The 18,473-nt window shown below is 41.3% G+C and overlaps 1 protein-coding gene and 1 pseudogene across 1 annotated transcript; one reads left to right on the top strand and one right to left on the bottom strand.

Annotated features, from left to right (window-relative positions):
• Positions 1 to 3,498: 3,498 nt before the first annotated feature.
• Positions 3,499 to 8,923, bottom strand: Bcl2l15 (BCL2 like 15). The gene is made up of 4 exons (XM_059264936.1): positions 8,665 to 8,923; positions 8,151 to 8,272; positions 4,883 to 5,107; positions 3,499 to 3,590 (listed from the first exon to the last, which is right to left on the bottom strand). The coding sequence occupies exons 1-4, from the start codon at positions 8,798 to 8,800 to the stop codon at positions 3,573 to 3,575; spliced, it is 501 nt and encodes a 166-aa protein (XP_059120919.1). The 5' UTR covers positions 8,801 to 8,923; the 3' UTR covers positions 3,499 to 3,572.
• A 432-nt stretch (positions 8,924 to 9,355) lies between these two features.
• LOC131913835 (cullin-2-like) lies at positions 9,356 to 10,564 on the top strand (annotated as a pseudogene).
• Positions 10,565 to 18,473: the final 7,909 nt, after the last annotated feature.

Genomic DNA, 18,473 nt, shown 5'->3' with positions numbered 1-18,473 from the left:
GGGTCAGATCAATCAGTTCTGAGCTCTAGGCTGAGGTCCCTGGCTTGGGCCCCAATAGTTTCAGTTAAAGTAACTACTGTGGCTCCCACATACCTGAGCTCATCTTTCATCTCATGACAGTCATGGATGAGCACTTGTAGGTCATCTTCAGGCAAGAGGCTAGCAGGACTGATTGTGGTAGGTTTCTCAAACTGGACTCAAGCATGGTTCAGGAGGAGGGCCTGGTACTGGGTCACACAGGCAGTGTTCTTCCCCAGAGGAGGGCCTCAACGGCATGTCTATAAGACCTTGACCCAGAGTTAACTTGTTTTTTTTTTTCATTAGACTAGCAGTAGCCCCCACAGTTCTTAGATAAGTGGGCCATCCTGTGGCTACAGGGAGATATGTCACAGGATGTTTCCACAGCCCCAAAGTTTGGGTTAAAACTACTTTTGTAATGTCTTTTCTTTCATGGACAAACAGATGAAAAGGTTTTGAGGCATCTGGAAGTGCTGGGCCTGAAGCTCAAGTCAGAGCTGTTTTTAAAGCCTCAAATGCCTTTTGTTTAGTCTTGGTCCAGGAGGGGCTCGGTGCTCTGCTCTGTGCTGGTGTATAGAGGCTTTTCTAGTCTACAAACGCTGGTATCCAGAGGTAGCAATATCCTGCTGCACTAGGAACTCTCAAACCTGCCTCTTAAGTCTTTGGAGTTGGGGTCTGAAGGATGGCAGCAATCCTACTCTGAGACAGGCCCCCTTTGCCTCCTCTCAGTTGGTAAGGCAGCCTCTGATGTACAAAGCTGGGCTTTCTTAGCTGACATTCTGTAGCCCAGGGTCTGTAACTCTCGCAGCAGTCCCTCAGTGGCCTTTTAACAATCTGTTTTCCCAGGAAACCTCTGATGGAAGGGCAGGAGGTCAGGATTTAGTGCCTTAGGACTTTCAGAGAGGAGATATTCTTTCAACAGAGGGCAAAGCACCAAAGGTTGCTGGGTATCTGTAAGTCTAACTGCATACCATCATCAGAGAAGGTGATGGTGTTAGGCAAAGGTCTTGTCCTCATCAGTTCTCTGCTGTTAAATACCATTTAAGCTACCTCCAGCAACTGGAGCCCACTTATACCTTTAACTTTAACAACTCTTATAGCTCTTTTCTAACATCTGGGGCCTACTGGGTGACCAAGGAAGTGTTTTTAGTGGCTGTATTTAATCTTCCGAAAAAGACTCCTTGGTCAGTGTTGGACGGAAGGGAAAATCGTTCTGTCCAGGCTGCATTGTCCAGCAGTGATTCCACCCCCACCAGCCTGAGGGCAATTCTTCTTCTCTTTTTCAGTGAATGGTGGATTTTGAGTTTTCCAATCGTATGGATCATTGGCTGAAAAAAAAAGACAAAAATCATGAAAGAGGAACTTCCCCTATCTCCCTTCTCTGGGACTTAGAGCAGGCAGGGGAGTGGAGGGATGCACACCTAAGGGAACATTCAGCTCAGAAGGCAGGGGGCCCAGGACGAGACTGCCAGCCTCTCCCTGACTCCACACAGGAACCAACCTGGGGAGTGGGACTCAAGTAACAAAACAAGCGAGTGTTCCGGGGTGAGACAGGCAGGGTTGTGTGTGTGGGGGTGGGTGGGTGGGGGGGTGTCTCTGGGTGACCTGGAAGAGCCAAAAGGAATCAGGTCCCCAACAAGAAGAGGCACAGGTCTTAAGCCAGAGGGGTGTCTCAGACCAGAGAAAGCCACTGGTCAACAATGGGAAACAGAACTGACAGAAACACATAGAGAGACACCCAGTAAAAACAACCAGGGGTGGCCACCACACACTCACACACCTGAACAAACCCAGGGAATCCAGTGACATCTCACACAGATCCTGGACACTGGATCAGCGGCCATGTCCGACCTCTCCTATGCGTCTAACCAGAAGGCACCTTAACTAGACTTACCTCCAGAAGTGACAGACCGGGCGACTTTCTAATTTGTCTCCTTTGGGGGTGGAGATGTCAGACTCCTCTAGGCAGGGATTGATCACAGAGGCTCCTGGGGGCCTAGAACTCAGGTTGTGCACTCCCTAGGAGCTCCTTGGCCACTGCACTCTCTCTTGCTCCAAGGGGCTGAGAGCCCTGGTGTCTCAAAGTCTGGTCTCTGGGGATCTTGGTGGAACTTCCAGAAACGTTGTGGGGTGTCCACCAGAGAAGACTGCTTGAACATGGGTTTAAACCAATAGAAAGTCTTTATTAGCGGCCAAGGACCGCACCAGGCCTTTCTCAGGGTGAGTGAGCTCTTATGCATAAAAACCATGTTCTGGGTTGATATACTTCAGTTAACAAGAGCAGTTAGCCAGAAGTGAACTACAGAACAGAAAGCAAGGTTAGTACATTTAGAGACTTTCCCAGAACTATGGACTTTGATGGATTAGGTCTTTGTTTTCATTTTGGCAGATGATACTGTCTATGTGCTGCGTTTTATGGCCTGAATGGTACTTCTATCATGGAGTCAGTTGTGCTAAGATCTGGGGGCCAACTAAGGTCTGGGGCCCTGTTACCTTCCCCACTGGTCTTAGTGAATGAGTCAAATCATGGACTCATGCTGCTTTAGAGAGGTGTACTTAGTCTGGTGGTGGTGGCGCATGCCTTTAATCCCAGCACTCAGGAGGCAGAGTCAGGGGGATCTCTGTGAGTTTGAGGTCAGCCTGGTCTACAAAGTGAGATCCAGGACAGGCACTAAAACTACACAGAGAAACCCTGTCTCAAAAAAAAAAAAAAAAAAAAAAAAGATGTGTACTTGTTCCTAAGGAACATTAATTTTACTGAACTGATACATAATTGGCCATACAGTTTAAGATGCAGTTTTATAGCCTGAATGGTACTTGCATCATGGAGTCAGCTGTGCCATGGTTTGGGGGACTTCTGAGGTCTGGGGCCCTGTTACAGTATGTAATTAGTATCAGCCAAGCTGGGGCAGACCAGTGGTCCTGCACATGGGCCAGAACTTCCTACATCCTGACAATAAAAACACAATAGCTGTTTCATCTCTCTTTGATATTTCCAGTAGGAATTTAGATTAATAAGCCGCTAATTATGCCCTCAAATCTCTAGAATGGATGAATAAATTTTGCTCAGGTGAAATAAACATGAAACTTAGGGTGGATCTGAAAGAAAATCCTTTACTTGAAGAAATAAGATTTTTAACTAAAAACTGACATCCTTTATATTCCAAAATCACTAGCAGACAAAATTCTCAACAAAAGACAGGGCTAAATCTGAAGAAAACATTTATGATGTGCTGTCTCCTTCAAAATATCTCCAGCAAAGGTCTGCCTCGGTGCTTGAAATGTCACTACTAAGAAATTACTTTGTCAGGAGGTCTCTGTTTCAACAAACTCTTACTGAAACCCAAGTAAGAACAGAAAGTGTAATATCACTGGAGCCGGCTAGGGCCGCTCCCAAGTAAGAACAGAAAGTATAATATCATTGGAGCTGGCTAGGGCCGCTCCCAAAGTCAACAATCAGTAAAAACGTAACACTGGACATGTTGAAGAAAGCGTGTTTTAATTGTCAGACATCAGAGAAGTGATGTTCAGTCTGGGGGGAAAACCCCATTTCTTCAGCTCTCCAGGTTTTCCTAGGAAGAACAGTGAGAATCTTAGTCAAAAAGATGGTCCTTAAGAACTATCTAAGAATCCAGGGAAACATCTGCAAATACCTCCTGGAACTACCACAGCTTTTACAACTTCTATTGATCCCAGAAATGGAAAAAAATACTCTAAGATAGTGGAAACTCTGCAGATTATTAAGATATAGGCTTAGTGTTTGTTTTCTAATGAGAGGCAACAAGAAAGGATGTGAATTTGAGTGGGTGGATGGGGAGGTGTAAACCAATAAGAGAAATAAATTCCCAAACAAAGCAAAATGAGGCATAAAGTCTACAAAAATACCATTAAGTTTGTTTTGTATTGACCAACTACTCCTGGGCATGGAGCCTACCTTGAAGTGTGGTTAATATACCCAGTGAGACTCCATCAGAAAAAACTAAAGTTTACTTTGCCAGCAGGTATCAACTGTGGTTGGCTTTTTGGATAGGGGTGGAAGCCTGTGTCCACTTCCCTGTCTCAGGGCTGGGATTACATAGGCTTGAACCTATGCAGGCTGCCTCAGTCTCTTGAGTTCATATGTACATTAGCCCTGTTGTGTCTGAAAGACACTGTTTCACAAACTTGTTTTTCTTGGTAACATTAAGATGATTCTGGGAGCTGGGAAAATGTCTTGGTAGGTAGTAAAGTGCTTACCATGAGCTCAAGCATGAGGATATGAGTTCAGATCCCCAGAGCACATGTAAAGATGGATGTGGTAGTATATGTCTGTAACCCCAGTGCTCCTACTGCAAGGTGGAAGGCAGAGACAGAATTCCAGACACTCATGGACCAGCTAGCCTGGCGTATGCAATGGAACCACAAGGAGACCTTGTATCAAACATAGTGAAAAGCAAGGACTGACATCCAAGGTTGTTCTCTAGCCTCCACATGTGAGCTGTGCCAGGCACATGCCTGAATTCAGGAGCATACATACACATATCACAGATACAACACACACAAGATTATTTGAAATTTCCTTAACACATATGAAAGATGTTAAGGAACAAAGGCTCAGAAATTTACCAGGAAGCAGACTAAAGCCAGGCTGAGATGAGAACTCCACCATCAATATACTTTATAGCTAATGGTAGAGATTAGCTTTACAGCCACGGTTACAGTCAGTGGTCAACATTTCAGGCAGTATTGTCCAACCCTCGCAGACTGAGCTTTGATTTCCTTTTTCCATGACAACTTACAAAAAAGGTTAATAATTAAGAGTCCCAGTTATAAACCGAAAGCAGCACAAATGCCTAGCAAAGTATGGGGCTTACTAAAAACTTACCCATCCTCCCTGGCCCTGGATAAATTCTCGGATGGCTGTGTTCTCATTGATCATGTCTGTCATGGAGTTAGCCACCTGTCTTGCCATCTCAGGAGCCTTATGGACCACATATTCAAGAAGTTTCACAGACACTGCCAGAAAGGCTCTTTCAAAAGCTAGGGTGGGGTTCTGAGCACACCAGGCCTCGCTGAGAGACTGCACTGTGTCCTTGAGTATAGGTCCTGCCTGAGAGGGAGACAGGATGTCAGGATCACTCAAACAGTACTGGGGTCTTCAGGTCTAAGAAGTGTTCTTCAGGATGTGGCAGATGTACCACAGGTCGTACGAGGGATTATTAGAGGGCAGATTATTAATTAAAATTAAGGACACATTCCTTAATTTTAGCATTTTGTTACTTTAATATTAGAAAAAAATATTAACCCATCAAGCTCATAATTTCAGCTATCATTGGGTAGAATGAACAACATATTTTGAAAGAAACCTATTAAGCACATGACAATGAGCATGTCAGACTATAAAGGCATTATTTCTATGATTAGGAAATGTATAGCAAAGTCTAAAGTTAAAACAAACACAAACAAAACCTCTTATTTTTCCCCTCCCAAATAAATTGGTACAAAAGCTATTAGGTGGAGCCAAAGTACATCTTTGGAGTATACAGGGGCCCAGTACTCCAGTACTGGTTAGAGCAGAATGTTAAATCCTAAGAAAGCTAAGAAAAGGAACAGCTTTGGAAGGAACCCACATCTGAGGATCTTGTTTGTTTGTTGTTTTACATTTACGTATTACTTACTTATTTAATGCGTGTGTGCACATGCCCCAGGGCTTAGGTGTTAGTCAGAGGACAACTTGCAGGAGTTACTTCTCTCCTTCCACATGTGAGTCCTGAGGGCTGAACTCAAGCTCTCGTAGCGGCCAGTAATTTCACCCAGTCACTCTCACTGGCCCTATATCTTAGTTTCTAAGTATCATTTTTTCACTGACTGCCAGCTTGTATAAGACCTTCTGCTAGAAATTAAGCAAATGTGAAACCTGACAAAGAGACGAGTCATATGGTTCTGTCAACAAGAAAGGACAGACTCAACTTTATTCAGGGATATTCAATAACATTTCCCATCATCTTCAAATGTCAAGGTCCTAAAATGTCAGAAAAGACTGAAGGATCGATACAGACTGAAGGAGACTAGAAAGCTATAACTACATGACACATATGAACCTGGCTTGGACTTGTTGCCATTGTTGGAGGCCAGGCAGTGGTGGTGCACGCCTTTAATCCGAGTACTCGGGAGGCAGAGGCAGGCAGATCTCTGTGAGTTCAAGGCCAGCCTGGGCTACAGAGTTCCAGGAAAGGCACAAAGGTACACAGAGAAACCCTGTCTTGAAAAACCAAAAAATAAAAATAAAAATAAATTATATTGTTGGAACAAGTGGCAAAAATTGAGTGGACTAGCCAGGCAATGGTGGCACCTTTAATTCCAGAACTTGAGTGGCAGAGGCAGGTAGATCTCTGTGAGTTCGAGGTCAGCCTGGTCTACAGAGCTAGTTCTAGGACAGCCACATCTACACAAAGAAACTCTGTCTCAAAAAATAAAACAAAAAATCAGTGGACTCTGAAGGATTCAATACTACTATATCACTATTAATTTCCTGGGTTTTAGGATTACATTGTGGTTCTATAAAATAATGTTCTTACTTGGAGGAAGTATAAAAGTATTGAAGAGTGAGGAACTGTCCTATTAATTACTCTCAAATGACTGGAGAAATTCTCTATACCACCCCCATTGTGCGGTGTATCTAACAACCCTTTCACATGGGTCACCTGAGACCATCAGAAAACACAGATATTTACATTATGACTCATAACAATAGCAAAATTACAGTTATGAAGCAGCAACGAAAATAATTTTATGGTTGGGGGTCACCACATTAGGAACTGTATTAAAGGGTTGCAGCATTAGGAAGGTTGAGAACCACTGATCTATACCATGCTTCCAACTTGAGTTTGAAACTGTTTCAAATGTCTTTTTTTTCCTTGTTGTTGTTGTTGTTATTGTTTTGTTTTGTTATTGTTCTAAATACAGAATAAAAAAGTAGACCTGGCTACCAGTCACATATGACAGTCTCAGGGCCAGGAGCTGGAAGTAAGATTCTGTCGGGATGTAACACAGGTATATCCTCTAGGCTGTCCATTAGGAAGAATAAAGTGTGCTTCTGAAATCAGACTGGGTTCAAATCTTAGCTTCAACATTTACAGAGTAAGTTGCTTACTTGTTTCCTTATGCCTCCATTCTTTGTGTGCTTGCATGGTACCAAGTCAGGAAGTACAGATCGTGGGTCTATTGTGTATAAGGCACAATTCAAAACCACGTGAATACAGGAAGGAGGAAGACAGGTTTGATATTTGCTCTCATGGAGTTATATGCTAATTCAGAGAGGTTGCGCTAAGAATAGCAGCTCTATAATAACCCACACATGAGTGCAATGATTAAACAATGAAATGTGATCATGCAAAGTAATAAGTACTAGCTGTTGTTTTTATCTAATCAGCAACATGTACTGGAACACTGTCTTACGATCTTTATAGCTAATACAGAGCCCAAGTGCTACCGCCAGTAATCAGAGTTCTGATGGAAAGCCAGCAGACTTCTTTAAGGGTTTATCTCAAATTGCATCAGACTTCTAAACTAGCCAATATTTCTGAATCTCACTATTGGACCCCGGGATGAATGGAGAGGCCCATTCCCAGCAAAGTTAAGCATTAAAAATATGAATAATGGGGCTGTTGAGATAGCTGAAGAATTAAAGATACTTGCCACACTAACATGGTAACCTGAATTCAATCCCTGAAACCTACACAAAGGTGGAAGGGAAGAACACCACAAAATTGTCCTTTGGCCTCTACGGACATACAGTGGCACACGTGTCCCTCTCCCCACACCACACACACACACACACACACGTAATAATAATAATAATAAATCTACATAAAAATTATTTTCTAAGAATAATAACTATGAGCATGATCTATGCACACTAAGGGCAGCTCTGATGAAGCCTATGAGTTCCTTCTATACTACTGGCTTTTTATTAATGTCTAAAGAATTAGCAATCACATTTCCTTCTATAGCTTCTTGAAACATAAACCTCCAAATCTTCACAGAACATTTCTATTCCTAGGATATAGAAGTAAAAAAGGAAGGAAGGAAGGAGAAAATTTAAGTTTGAAATAGAACAAACAGCAGACAATATTAAAAATCAAAAACCTGACCTGTCCTTGAATGGTTTTTGCAAGGAAATTATTGGCAGAAGCTTCCAATTCTCCATTGAACTCGTCACCCAGCATTCGAAGGCGGCCAGCAATAATAGACACATCAAAAGAGCAAGCCTCTCCTAAAACAGAAAGAATACTTTGACTGTGCTGGGACATCTCCTTAATCTGGGCAAAAGAAAAACATTCTCAAGTCTTATTTTTTGAGACAGGGTTTCTCCGTGTAGACCTGGCTGTCCTGGAACTCACTCTGTAGCCCAGGCTGGCCTCGAACTCACAGAGATCCGCCTGCCTCTGCCTCCCGAGTGCTGGGATTAAAGGTGTGCGCCACCACTGCCCGGCTCCATTCTCAAGTTTTTTAAACAATTTTGGCATTATTTGTTCTCAGTAGTTGCAGTCAGACAATCTTCTTTATTGAGAAGCTCTTTCCTTTCAAATGTTGCAAAATTTTAGGACTTGCCTTTTAAAACTTAAGAGGAAGCAACCTGTAATCACCCCAGACTAGGAGCCTTACCTGAACATGGTTCATCTGCCTCCGGTAGGTTCCGGTTAGCAACCTGTAATGTTGGGGTCAAAAAGTCTGTGAGTAGAACATTCATGATGCATTCTGTTTGCTCCTCAAAAGTCCGAGGGTTCTTCATTTTAGACATTTTCCACAAAACGAGTGGGTTTCAGTTCAGCAGGTTAGAGAACCTGGCACACCAGTTGCGCCTGCCTACCTCTCACTGTTTGTTTCCTGATTGGAGATGTCCTAGAATCATTCCCACTAACTTTTTTTTTTTTTCAAAAAGGTACGCATTCTCGCAAGACAAGGAATTTTTAGTTCCGTCTCTGGACCACACCCTCACCCAGTACATAAGATTAATGAGTAGCTTTTATAGATAAAGAATCTATAACTAAAATAGAATTGAGGAAGATTCTCTTGAGTAATTTTCTTAAGAAATACTTCCTGGAGCTGACTGCCATCACTTGGGGGAGGGGAGGGAGGGTGGGATGTGAAGGGGGGGGTGAGGGGTGGAGGGTGGGGAGGGTGCTGGGGTGCTGGCAGGCTGACTTTGCCTCTCTACCCAGGCCCTTGCCTCGCCCTGCTTCTGCAGAAGGTTTCAACACTAAATTTGCACAATGTCTTTAACCAAGTGTAGTGGTTTTTGATGAAACACAGAACAACTTCCTAACTACAATCAAAGCTGTTGTGACGTTGGAGTATGTTGAGAGAGCAACATGGAACGACCATTTCTCAGATAACTCTCTTTATGTGTGGCCTATCCTGAACCACTTGGCAAAAGACTTTATGCAGAAATAATGATTTTTGTTTTTGGAAAATCACGTTCGGCATTTGTACAAGAGAATTCTGGAGTCAGCAAAGGAGATGACTGAGATTGAAGTGGAGAACAAATTCACCAATTTCATCACTGTTTTCAAACATATCGGTGACAAAAATATTTTTCAGAAGTTCTATACAATGCTAGCAAAATTTCTAATTCATGGGTTGTCTGGAGAAGCCATGATCAAGAAATTAAAGCAAGCCCGTTATGATGAGTTTACTAGCAATCTACATCAGATACACACAGACATGAGTGTCAGTGCCGATCTCAACAATAAGCTCAAAATGTTCATCAGAAACCAAGACACAGGGATGGACTAGGGGATTAGTTCCCAAATATATGTCCTTCAGGCTGGTGCATGGCCTCTCAATCAGGCTCCTTCATCCACATCTGCAATTCCCCAAGAATTAGAAAAAGTGTACAGATGGTCAAATTATTCTACAGCCAGCATTTCAGTGGAAGGAAACCGGCGTGGTTGCATTATCTCTGTACAGGTGAAGTTAAAATGAACTATTTGGCAAAAACGCATGTAGCTATGGTTATGGCCTACCAAATGGCAGTTCTTCTTTCTTGACTTTAACAACAGTGAAACTGCCAGCTATAAGGAACTTCAAGGCAGCACCCAGATGAACAAAAAGGAGCTGACCGAAATGGTCAAATCATTACTTGAGGTGAAAATGATTAACCATGATTCAGAAAAGGAAAATATCGATGCGGAATCTTCATTTTCATGAAATATGAGCTTCAGCAGTAAGAGAACAAAATTTTAAATTACTACCTCAATGAAGAAGGATACACCACAAGAACTGGAACAGACTAGAAGTTCTGTATCTCCAAACTGCTATCGTCCGCATCATGAAAGCACACAAACTGCTTTGGCACAATACCCTCATTCCAGAGGTAATCAGCCAGTCAAGAGCCGGGTTCAATCCCAGTATTATCAGCATGATTGAGAAGTGCACAGAAGTTCTGGTAGACAAGCAGTACACTGAGCACAGTCAGGCATCTGCACATGAACAGTTACAGCGTGCGACACCCTGTCCTGGTGCGGGTGTTAGATTATTGCCGTCACCATTTGTGTGTTCCTAGGGGGGAAAGCAGGCCTGTGCCTCCACACTTTGGTCATTTGGCAGCCCTGTGTTTCTGCTGTTACAACGTCACCGGTGCCACGTCATGAGCGTCAGAGACAGTGAATGCCTAGAGCTATTTCAAGCTCATGTCATTATGACATTTCTTAAAACTTTATTTAAAAAACTGAAAGAAGTATTGCTGAAATGTGAAATTTTGTTGGGTACCATGCTTTCTCCTCTTCATATTTGCAGCTGATGTGTTTTTGTTTTTATTTTTTAATGTATCTTAAAGGACATAAAATAAAAACTTAACTACTGTAATATGACAAAAACCTAGTAATTGTATCTACCTTAAAATGACAAACATGTTGCTGCTTGTCAAAAAAAAAGAAAGAAAAAAAACAGAATTCACTTTTCTTTTTTGTTTTTAAGATCCATTTATCTATTATGTATAGTGTTCTGCCTGCATGTACACTTGCATGCCAGAAAAGAGCACCAGGTCTCATTATAGATGGTTGTGAGCCACGATGTGGTTGCTGGGAATTGAACTCAGAACCCCTAGAAGAGCAGCCAGTGTGGTCTTAACCACTAGCCATCTCTCCAGCCCCCAGAATGCCTTTTTCTTAAAAAAAGAAAGGAGGAAATACTTCCTGTTAGGTTCTGTATCTGATATAATTTAAAGGGAAGTTTTTGAAGCTATGAAAGACCAGCATTCAACTTCTGATTAGGGCATTCCTTTGGCACAATTAGACAATGATTATTCACTAAGCACTTATGTGTAGAATACTCTACTTGGCACTATACTATACCGACAACATGGAAAAATGGCCTGGTTCCTTGAGAAGCTTACACTTCAGCAGAGGTGACAGTGGTGACAAGTCACATAACTTCTTGTGCTCCTGAGATACAGTGGACTAGGAGAGTATAAAAGGGAAGCAAGCTTGGGGCCTGGGAAAGGTTTCTTAGAGTAGTAATGTCTGGGTTTGGTTCCAAAGGATAATAGGGATTCATTGAGCAAAAATAAAATAAATAAAGGGATAAGACTGATGTGGAAGAATGACAAAGATAAAGGCTAGGAAAGTGGAGGAAAATCCCTGCTCAGGCTTTTGAGGAGTCAGAGTGATGAGAAAGTATTTCAAAGGGAAATCATATGAATTAAGATAACATGATAGGAAATGAGTTAACACTATCTGGTATGTGGTAGATGTTAAATATCCTCTGGTTAGCCCAATGTTTAGTGATCAGGAAACAGAGATTCGTTTTTTTTTGTTTGTTTGTTTGTTTGTTTTTTTTTTTTTTGTTGTTTTTTTTTTTTTTTTTTTTTTTGGTTTTTCGAGACAGGGTTTCTCTGTGTAGCTTTGCGCCTTTTCCTGGAACTCACTTGGTAGCCCGGGCTGGCCTCGAACTCACAGAGATCCACCTGGCTCTGCCTCCCGAGTGCTGGGATTAAAGGCGTGCGCCACCACCGCCCGGCCAGAGATTCGTTTTTTAACAAGTTTGTTCTAAAGGATTAAATTTCATTATTGTTTTAGAAGATCTCAGGATTGAATACTCACCTGTAGTGGCTGCCTACATGTCTTTTTGTGAGCCTTAGCCTTTGATGGCTGAGCCATCTCTCCAGCCTAGGCTGCCTTCTTAAGGCAGCTAACCCCAGATTTGAGGTCTGAGTCTCAGATGCATCACTCAAACCTCCCAGCCGACCTAACACCCAAATTTGTCTTTCCCAGTGAAATTAACAGCTTCAACCATAACAATAAGAGATTCAAGCATAAACAGTAGGCCAGTTATTCAGAATGGGATTTCATCCTACAAAATAATCATATATTCTCTTTTCTGCCCATTCTAAAATAAATAAATAATGCACACCTATTAGACTGGCCAAAATCCAGAATGGGGCACCACCAAATGTTGGAGAGGATGTAAAGTGATAGGAACTCTCATTCACTCCTTGTGGGAATGTGAGTTTGGCAATTTCTTTAAGAAAAAAAAAAGAAAGAGAAAACCTACAGCATTTGTATTACCATATAATATAGGAATTACACTGTAGACAAATTACTAAACAGTCTTAATAAATAAAAACCCAGAGCCAGATATAGGGGTGAAAACCTGAGAGATCAGAGGAATAGGAAAAGCCATAAGCTAACCTCCCCTCACTGACAACTCAGTCTCCAAAGAGACTTACTTCCTGTACACCCACGCCTATACGCCTTTCTGTTCTGCTATATCATTTGCTCTCTTCATCCAGCTACATCACATCTTCCGCCCAGCTCTGTCACTTTCTGTCTGTCTGTACAGGCCTCCAGACTTCCATGGCTAACTAATGTTGGAATTTAAGGCATGTGCCACCACGTCTGGCTCTGTTCCCAGTGTGTCCTTGAACTCACAGGGATCCAGACAGATCCCTGCCTCCCAAATGATAGAATTAAAGGCATGTGCTACCATTGCCTGACTTCTATATTTACTATAGTGGCTGGCTTTTTCCTCTGATCCTCAGACAAATTTTATTGGGTGACATAGGATATTGGGGGAACACAATACATCACCACATTACACTCCTTGATTTTACCTAAAGAAATGAAATCTTATGTGAAAAAAAAAAAAAAACCCCGCTTGTGGATGTTTATGAAAGCTTTGCTTATTTTTGATGTAGGTTCTCATGTAGCCTGGGCTGGCCTCTAATATACTATGTAACCAACAATTACCTTTTTCTTTTATCCTGCTGCCTCCACTTCCTAAATGCCAGAACTGTGTGTCTACCACCACATCTGGTTTGTGTGGTGGGAAGCCACCTAGGGTTTTATATATAATAGGTCAGCACTCTACCAACTGAGTTGCATCCCCAGCCCTGTTTATGAAAGATTCAGTGGAGGAATGAGTAAATCAACGGCGATATATCCAGACAATGAAATATTATTCAGCACTAAAATGATATGCTAATTAGCCATGAAAAGAAAGATGGAATTCAAGTAACTGGACTTTGCTACACAATTGATGAGGTAAGTTCAGCAATTACAACAAATGTTCCAGTCTGACTGGGCCCTCTCACATCAATCATTAATCAAGAAAATAACCCACAGACATGCCCACAGGTCAATCTGACAGAGGCAATCCCTCTCTCGAAGTTCCTCTTCCCAGATCAAGTTGACAAAAACTAACCATGGTAGTCACTGTTAAGTTGTTTTCATACCTTTAACATCAGATAAGCTCTCACAGTTTTCAGGATCTGAATCAGTGAGTCATGTTTCTAAGCTGGTTTTGATATGTGGGCTATGGATATGAAATGAAAGTTACAAGTACACTGTGGGTCTAATGTGTTTTCAACTAAGAAAAATTTTAACTCTTGTTTGAACTTTTTTCTTGTATCAAGTGTATTAATAAATTAGTATACAAAGTTGACTATACTAAAAGAACTTTGTTCTGACTCCTTTACTTAACAAAGAGAGGGAAAGGGAGGGAGGAGGAGAGAGAGAGGAGGGAGGGGGAAGGGGAGAAGGGAACAAAGAGCAATAGCATGAACACACAGGTACCTTCAGTGAAATTCTAGGACATAGCTCTCTTCACAGTAGAGGCAGCCACTGGAAACTTAAGGACTCTATCAAATGCATTTATGACATACTCCCAAAACAATACATAGGAACAAAAATGGGGGTCAGAGAGCTATCTCAGCAGTTAAAAAGCACTTGCTGCTCTTGAGGAAGACATAGGTTCAGTTCCCATCACTCACTTGGTGGCTTACAATCCAGTTCCAGGGGATCTGGCATCCTCTTCTGGTTCATAGAAAGTTCATAGCACTAAATGCCTACATAAAGAAATTGGAGCAATCTCATACTAGTAACTTAACAGCACAACTAAAAGCTCTAGAACAAAAAGAAGCAAGATTCCCCAAGAAGAGTATTTGGCAGGAAATAATCAAACTGAAGGCTGATATCAATAAAATAGAAACAAAGAGAACAATACAAAGAATCAACGAAACAAGGAGTTTCATTGGTTCTTTGAAAACCCCTATCCAAACTAACTAAAAGGCAGAGAGTGAATATCCATATTAACAAAATCAGAAATGAAAAGGGAGACAAAACAACAGATACCAAAGAAATCCAAAGAACCATTAAGTCAGTGAATTAAGTACATTTTGGACTCACCAAAATAGAATAGATAATGAGGTATTTTCTCTGAATTTGTCAAATGTTTATGGACTGGACATTGTTAATGTAATTCTTGACTATATATATTGTATATACTTATTGTACTTATGTATATAGTTATTCTTATATTAGGTATAATTTTCTTTTATTAAGTTATAACCTTCTTTTATTATTTTAGACAAAAAAGGGGAAATGTGGTGATATATTGTGTACCCTAATAAAATTTACTTGAAGATCAGAGAACAGAACAAGCCACTAGATTAAACATAGAGGCTAGGCAGTGGTGGCACACACCTTTAATCCTAGTATTCAGGAGGCAGAGATCCATCTGGATCTCTGTGAGTTCAAAGTCACCCTGGACTACATGAGATTGACTCAGTCTAGGAGAGAAACAGAGCCAGGCAGTGGTGGCACACACATTTAATCCCAGTACTGGGAAGCACACACGCCTTTAAACCCAGGAAGTGATAGCTGGGTGGAGAAAGGTATACAAGGCGTGAGGAGACAGGAACAGGCTTTTTGGCAGAAGTGTCCATTTCATCTAGAGGCTTTTTCAACTGGCGCCTCAGAGGATTCATGGAATTTGTGAGGTGAGACGTGGCAGTGACTTGTTCCTTTGTCTCTCTGATCTTCCAGCATTTATCCCAATATCTGGCTATGGGTTAATTATTAAAAGATCTTTTAACATTCAAGCTATACTTCATGATAGAAATCTTGGAAAGATTAGTAATACAAGGGACAAATCTAAACATAATAAAGGCAATTTACAGCGAGCAGATAGCCAACATCAAATTAAATAGAAACTCAAAGCAATTCTGCTAAAACCAGGAATAAGACAAGGGTGGCCACTCTCTCCTTATCCAGTTACTATCCAGTTACTATATGTAACTGAAGTTCTAAGAAGCAATAAGACAACCAGAGAGATCAAAGGGATACAAATTAGAAAGGAAGAAGTCAAAGTATCATTATTTGCAGATGATATGATAATATACATAAGTGACACCAAAAATTCTACCAGAGAGCTCCCGCAGCTGATGGACACCTTTAGTGAAGTAACAGATACAAGATTAAGTAAAAAAAAAAAAAATTAGTAACCCTCCTATACACAAATGACAAATGGATTGAGAAAGAAATCAGTAACACAACACTCTTCACAATAGCCACAAATAATATGGAATATCTTGGGGTAACTCTAACCAAGCAAGTGAAAGACTTATACAACAAAAACTTTAAGTCTTTGAAGAAAGAAATTGAAGAAGATATCAAAAGATGGAAAGATCTTCCATGCTCATTGATTGATAGGATTAATATAGTAAAAATGGCCATTCTACCAAAAGCAATGTACAGATTCAATGCAATCCCCATGAAAATTCCAACAGAATTCTTTACAGACCTTGAAAGGACAATACCCAACCTCATATGGAAAAAACAAAAAACCCTAAGATAGTTAAAACAATCCTGTACAATATAAGAACATATGGAGGTATCACCACCCCTGATTTTAAGCTCTACTACAGAGCCATAGTAATAAAATCTATATGGTATTTGTTAGAATTACTAGCCACTCCCCCAGCTACATGACTGTGCATGTGCCGTCCAGTAGCCATGCAAGATGCTTAGTCATGCTAGGGCCTTATGTCCTATGTAATTCGTGCACTGTGTGATCATGCAATCTTCATGCAGTGTGGTCATGTAATCTATGCGCATGCATGGCATAGCTATGTAAGCCCATATGCACATGTGCGGGGTGGGGGTAACCTATAAAAGCAGGTTCCACCTATTCCTTCCCTCTCTTCTTACACAGTCATTCCATAGGCCTATGCACACCCTTTCTATTCCCTTTCCTTAATAAACTCTTATAGTGGGTTTTGTTGTGCCTTGTGGCTTCTCTCGCATGGTAAACAGCACCACTTAATAAATAACATTGCACCGCCTAATAAGTAACAGTAGTGGCAAAAAAACAGACAGGTTGGTCAGTGGAATCGAATTGAAGGAAGACCCACAAGTAAATCCACACACCTATGGACAATTAATTTTTAATAAAGAAGCAAGAAATACACTGCTGTGGAATAATCCTCTTGTACACTGTAAAGATTTGTCACTTGAATTGGTTTAAGAAGACACTGATTGGCCAGTAGCCAGGCAGGAAGTATAGGCAGGGCAACCAAACTAAGGATGATGGGAAAGAGGATTGAGTCAGGAGTTGCCAGTCAGATGCAGAGGGAGCAGGAAATGAACATGCCATGCTAATAAAGGTACCATATGGCAAAGCATAAAGAGAAATATGGGTTAACTTAAAATGTAAGAGCTAGTTAGTAATAAGCCTGAGCTATTGGTTGAGCATTTATAACTCATATTCAGCCTCTGAGTCAGTTATTTGGGACCAGGTGGTTGGGACAGGAAACGTCTGACTACAATACACAATGGAAAAAAGAAAGCCTCTTAACAAATGGTGCTGGTCTAACTGGATGTCAGCATGTAGAAGAATCAAATAGATCTGTATCTATCACCCTGCACAAAACTCAAGTCCAAGTGAATCAAAGACCTCAACATAAAACCAGATACACTGAACTTGATACAAGAGAAAGTGAGGAATAGCCTTGAACACTTTGGTATAGGAAACAACTTCCTGAACAGAACACCAATAGTGCAGGCACTAAGACCAACAATTAATAAAAGGGACCTCCTGAAACTGAAAAGCTTCTGTAAAGCAAAGGACACTGTCAATAGGACAAATTGCAGCCTACAGAATGGGAAAAGATTTTCACCAACTCCATATCTGACAGATGGCTAATACTCAAAATATATAAAGAACTCAAGAAATAGATATCAACAAACTGAACAATCCAATTTAAAAATGGGGTACAGACTTAAACAGAGAATTCTCAACAAAGGAATCTCAAATAGCCAAGAAGTACTTAAAGAAATGATCAACATCCTTAGCCATCAGGGAAATGCAAATCAAAACAACTCTGAGACCATCTTACACCCATCAGAATGGCTAAGATCAAAAACACAAGTGACAGCTCATGCTGGAGAGTATGTGGAGCAAGGTGAACACTCCTCCATTGTTGGTGGGAGGGCAAACTAGTACAGCCACTATGGAAATCAATATAGCAGTTCCTCAGAAAATTGGGAATCCATCTACCTCAAGACCCAGCTATACCACTCTTGGGCATATACCCAAAGTATGTGCCATCCTACCACAAGGACATTGTTTAGCCATGTTTGTTGAGGCTTTATTCATAATAGCCAGAAACTGGTAACATCCTAGATACCCCTCAGCTGAAGAATGGATGAAGAAAATGTGGTATATATTCACAATAGAGTATTACTCAGATGTTAAAAACAATGACATCATGGAATTTGCAGGCAAATGGATGGAACTAGAAAAGATCATCCTGAGTGAGGTAGCCCAGACCCAGAAAGACAAACATGGTATGTACTCACTCATAAGTGGATATTAGCTGTAAAGTAAAGGATAATTATACCACAATCCGCAGACCTAGAGAGGCTAAATAACACGGAGAACTCAAGGTGGGAATGCATGGATTTCCCTGGAAAGGAGAAAACAGAATAGATTTTGCAGGTGGACTGGGGATGGGTGGGGATGGGAACAGGGATCAGGTAGAAAAGTGGTGGAAAGATGGAAGAAAAGAATACTGGGAGAGATGACTGGAATTTGGAGGGTATCTGGGGGGTGATGTAGAAACCTAGTGCAGTGGAAACTCCCTGGAATCAACAAGAGTGACCCTAGTGAAGTCTCCTAGTAATGGGGCATATGGA

Source organism: Peromyscus eremicus, chromosome 6, assembly GCF_949786415.1.
Source record: "Peromyscus eremicus chromosome 6, PerEre_H2_v1, whole genome shotgun sequence".
NCBI classification, from domain to species: Eukaryota; Metazoa; Chordata; class Mammalia; order Rodentia; family Cricetidae; genus Peromyscus; species Peromyscus eremicus.
The sequence above is the reverse complement of the archived record's forward strand: the minus strand, read 5'-3'. Positions and strand labels throughout refer to the sequence as shown.

Excerpts from the sequence above, each read along its gene's own strand:
- Bcl2l15 (XM_059264936.1), bottom strand. The coding sequence starts at position 8,800 with ATGTCTAAAATGAAGAACCCTCGGACTTTTGAGGAGCAAACAGAATGC. Across the intron at positions 8,273-8,664 it reads GGCAGATGAACCATGTTCAG|GAGAGGCTTGCTCTTTTGAT; the intron begins GTAAGGCTCCTA and ends TTTCTGTTTTAG. Across the intron at positions 5,108-8,150 it reads CAAAAACCATTCAAGGACAG|GCAGGACCTATACTCAAGGA; the intron begins GTCAGGTTTTTG and ends TCTCCCTCTCAG.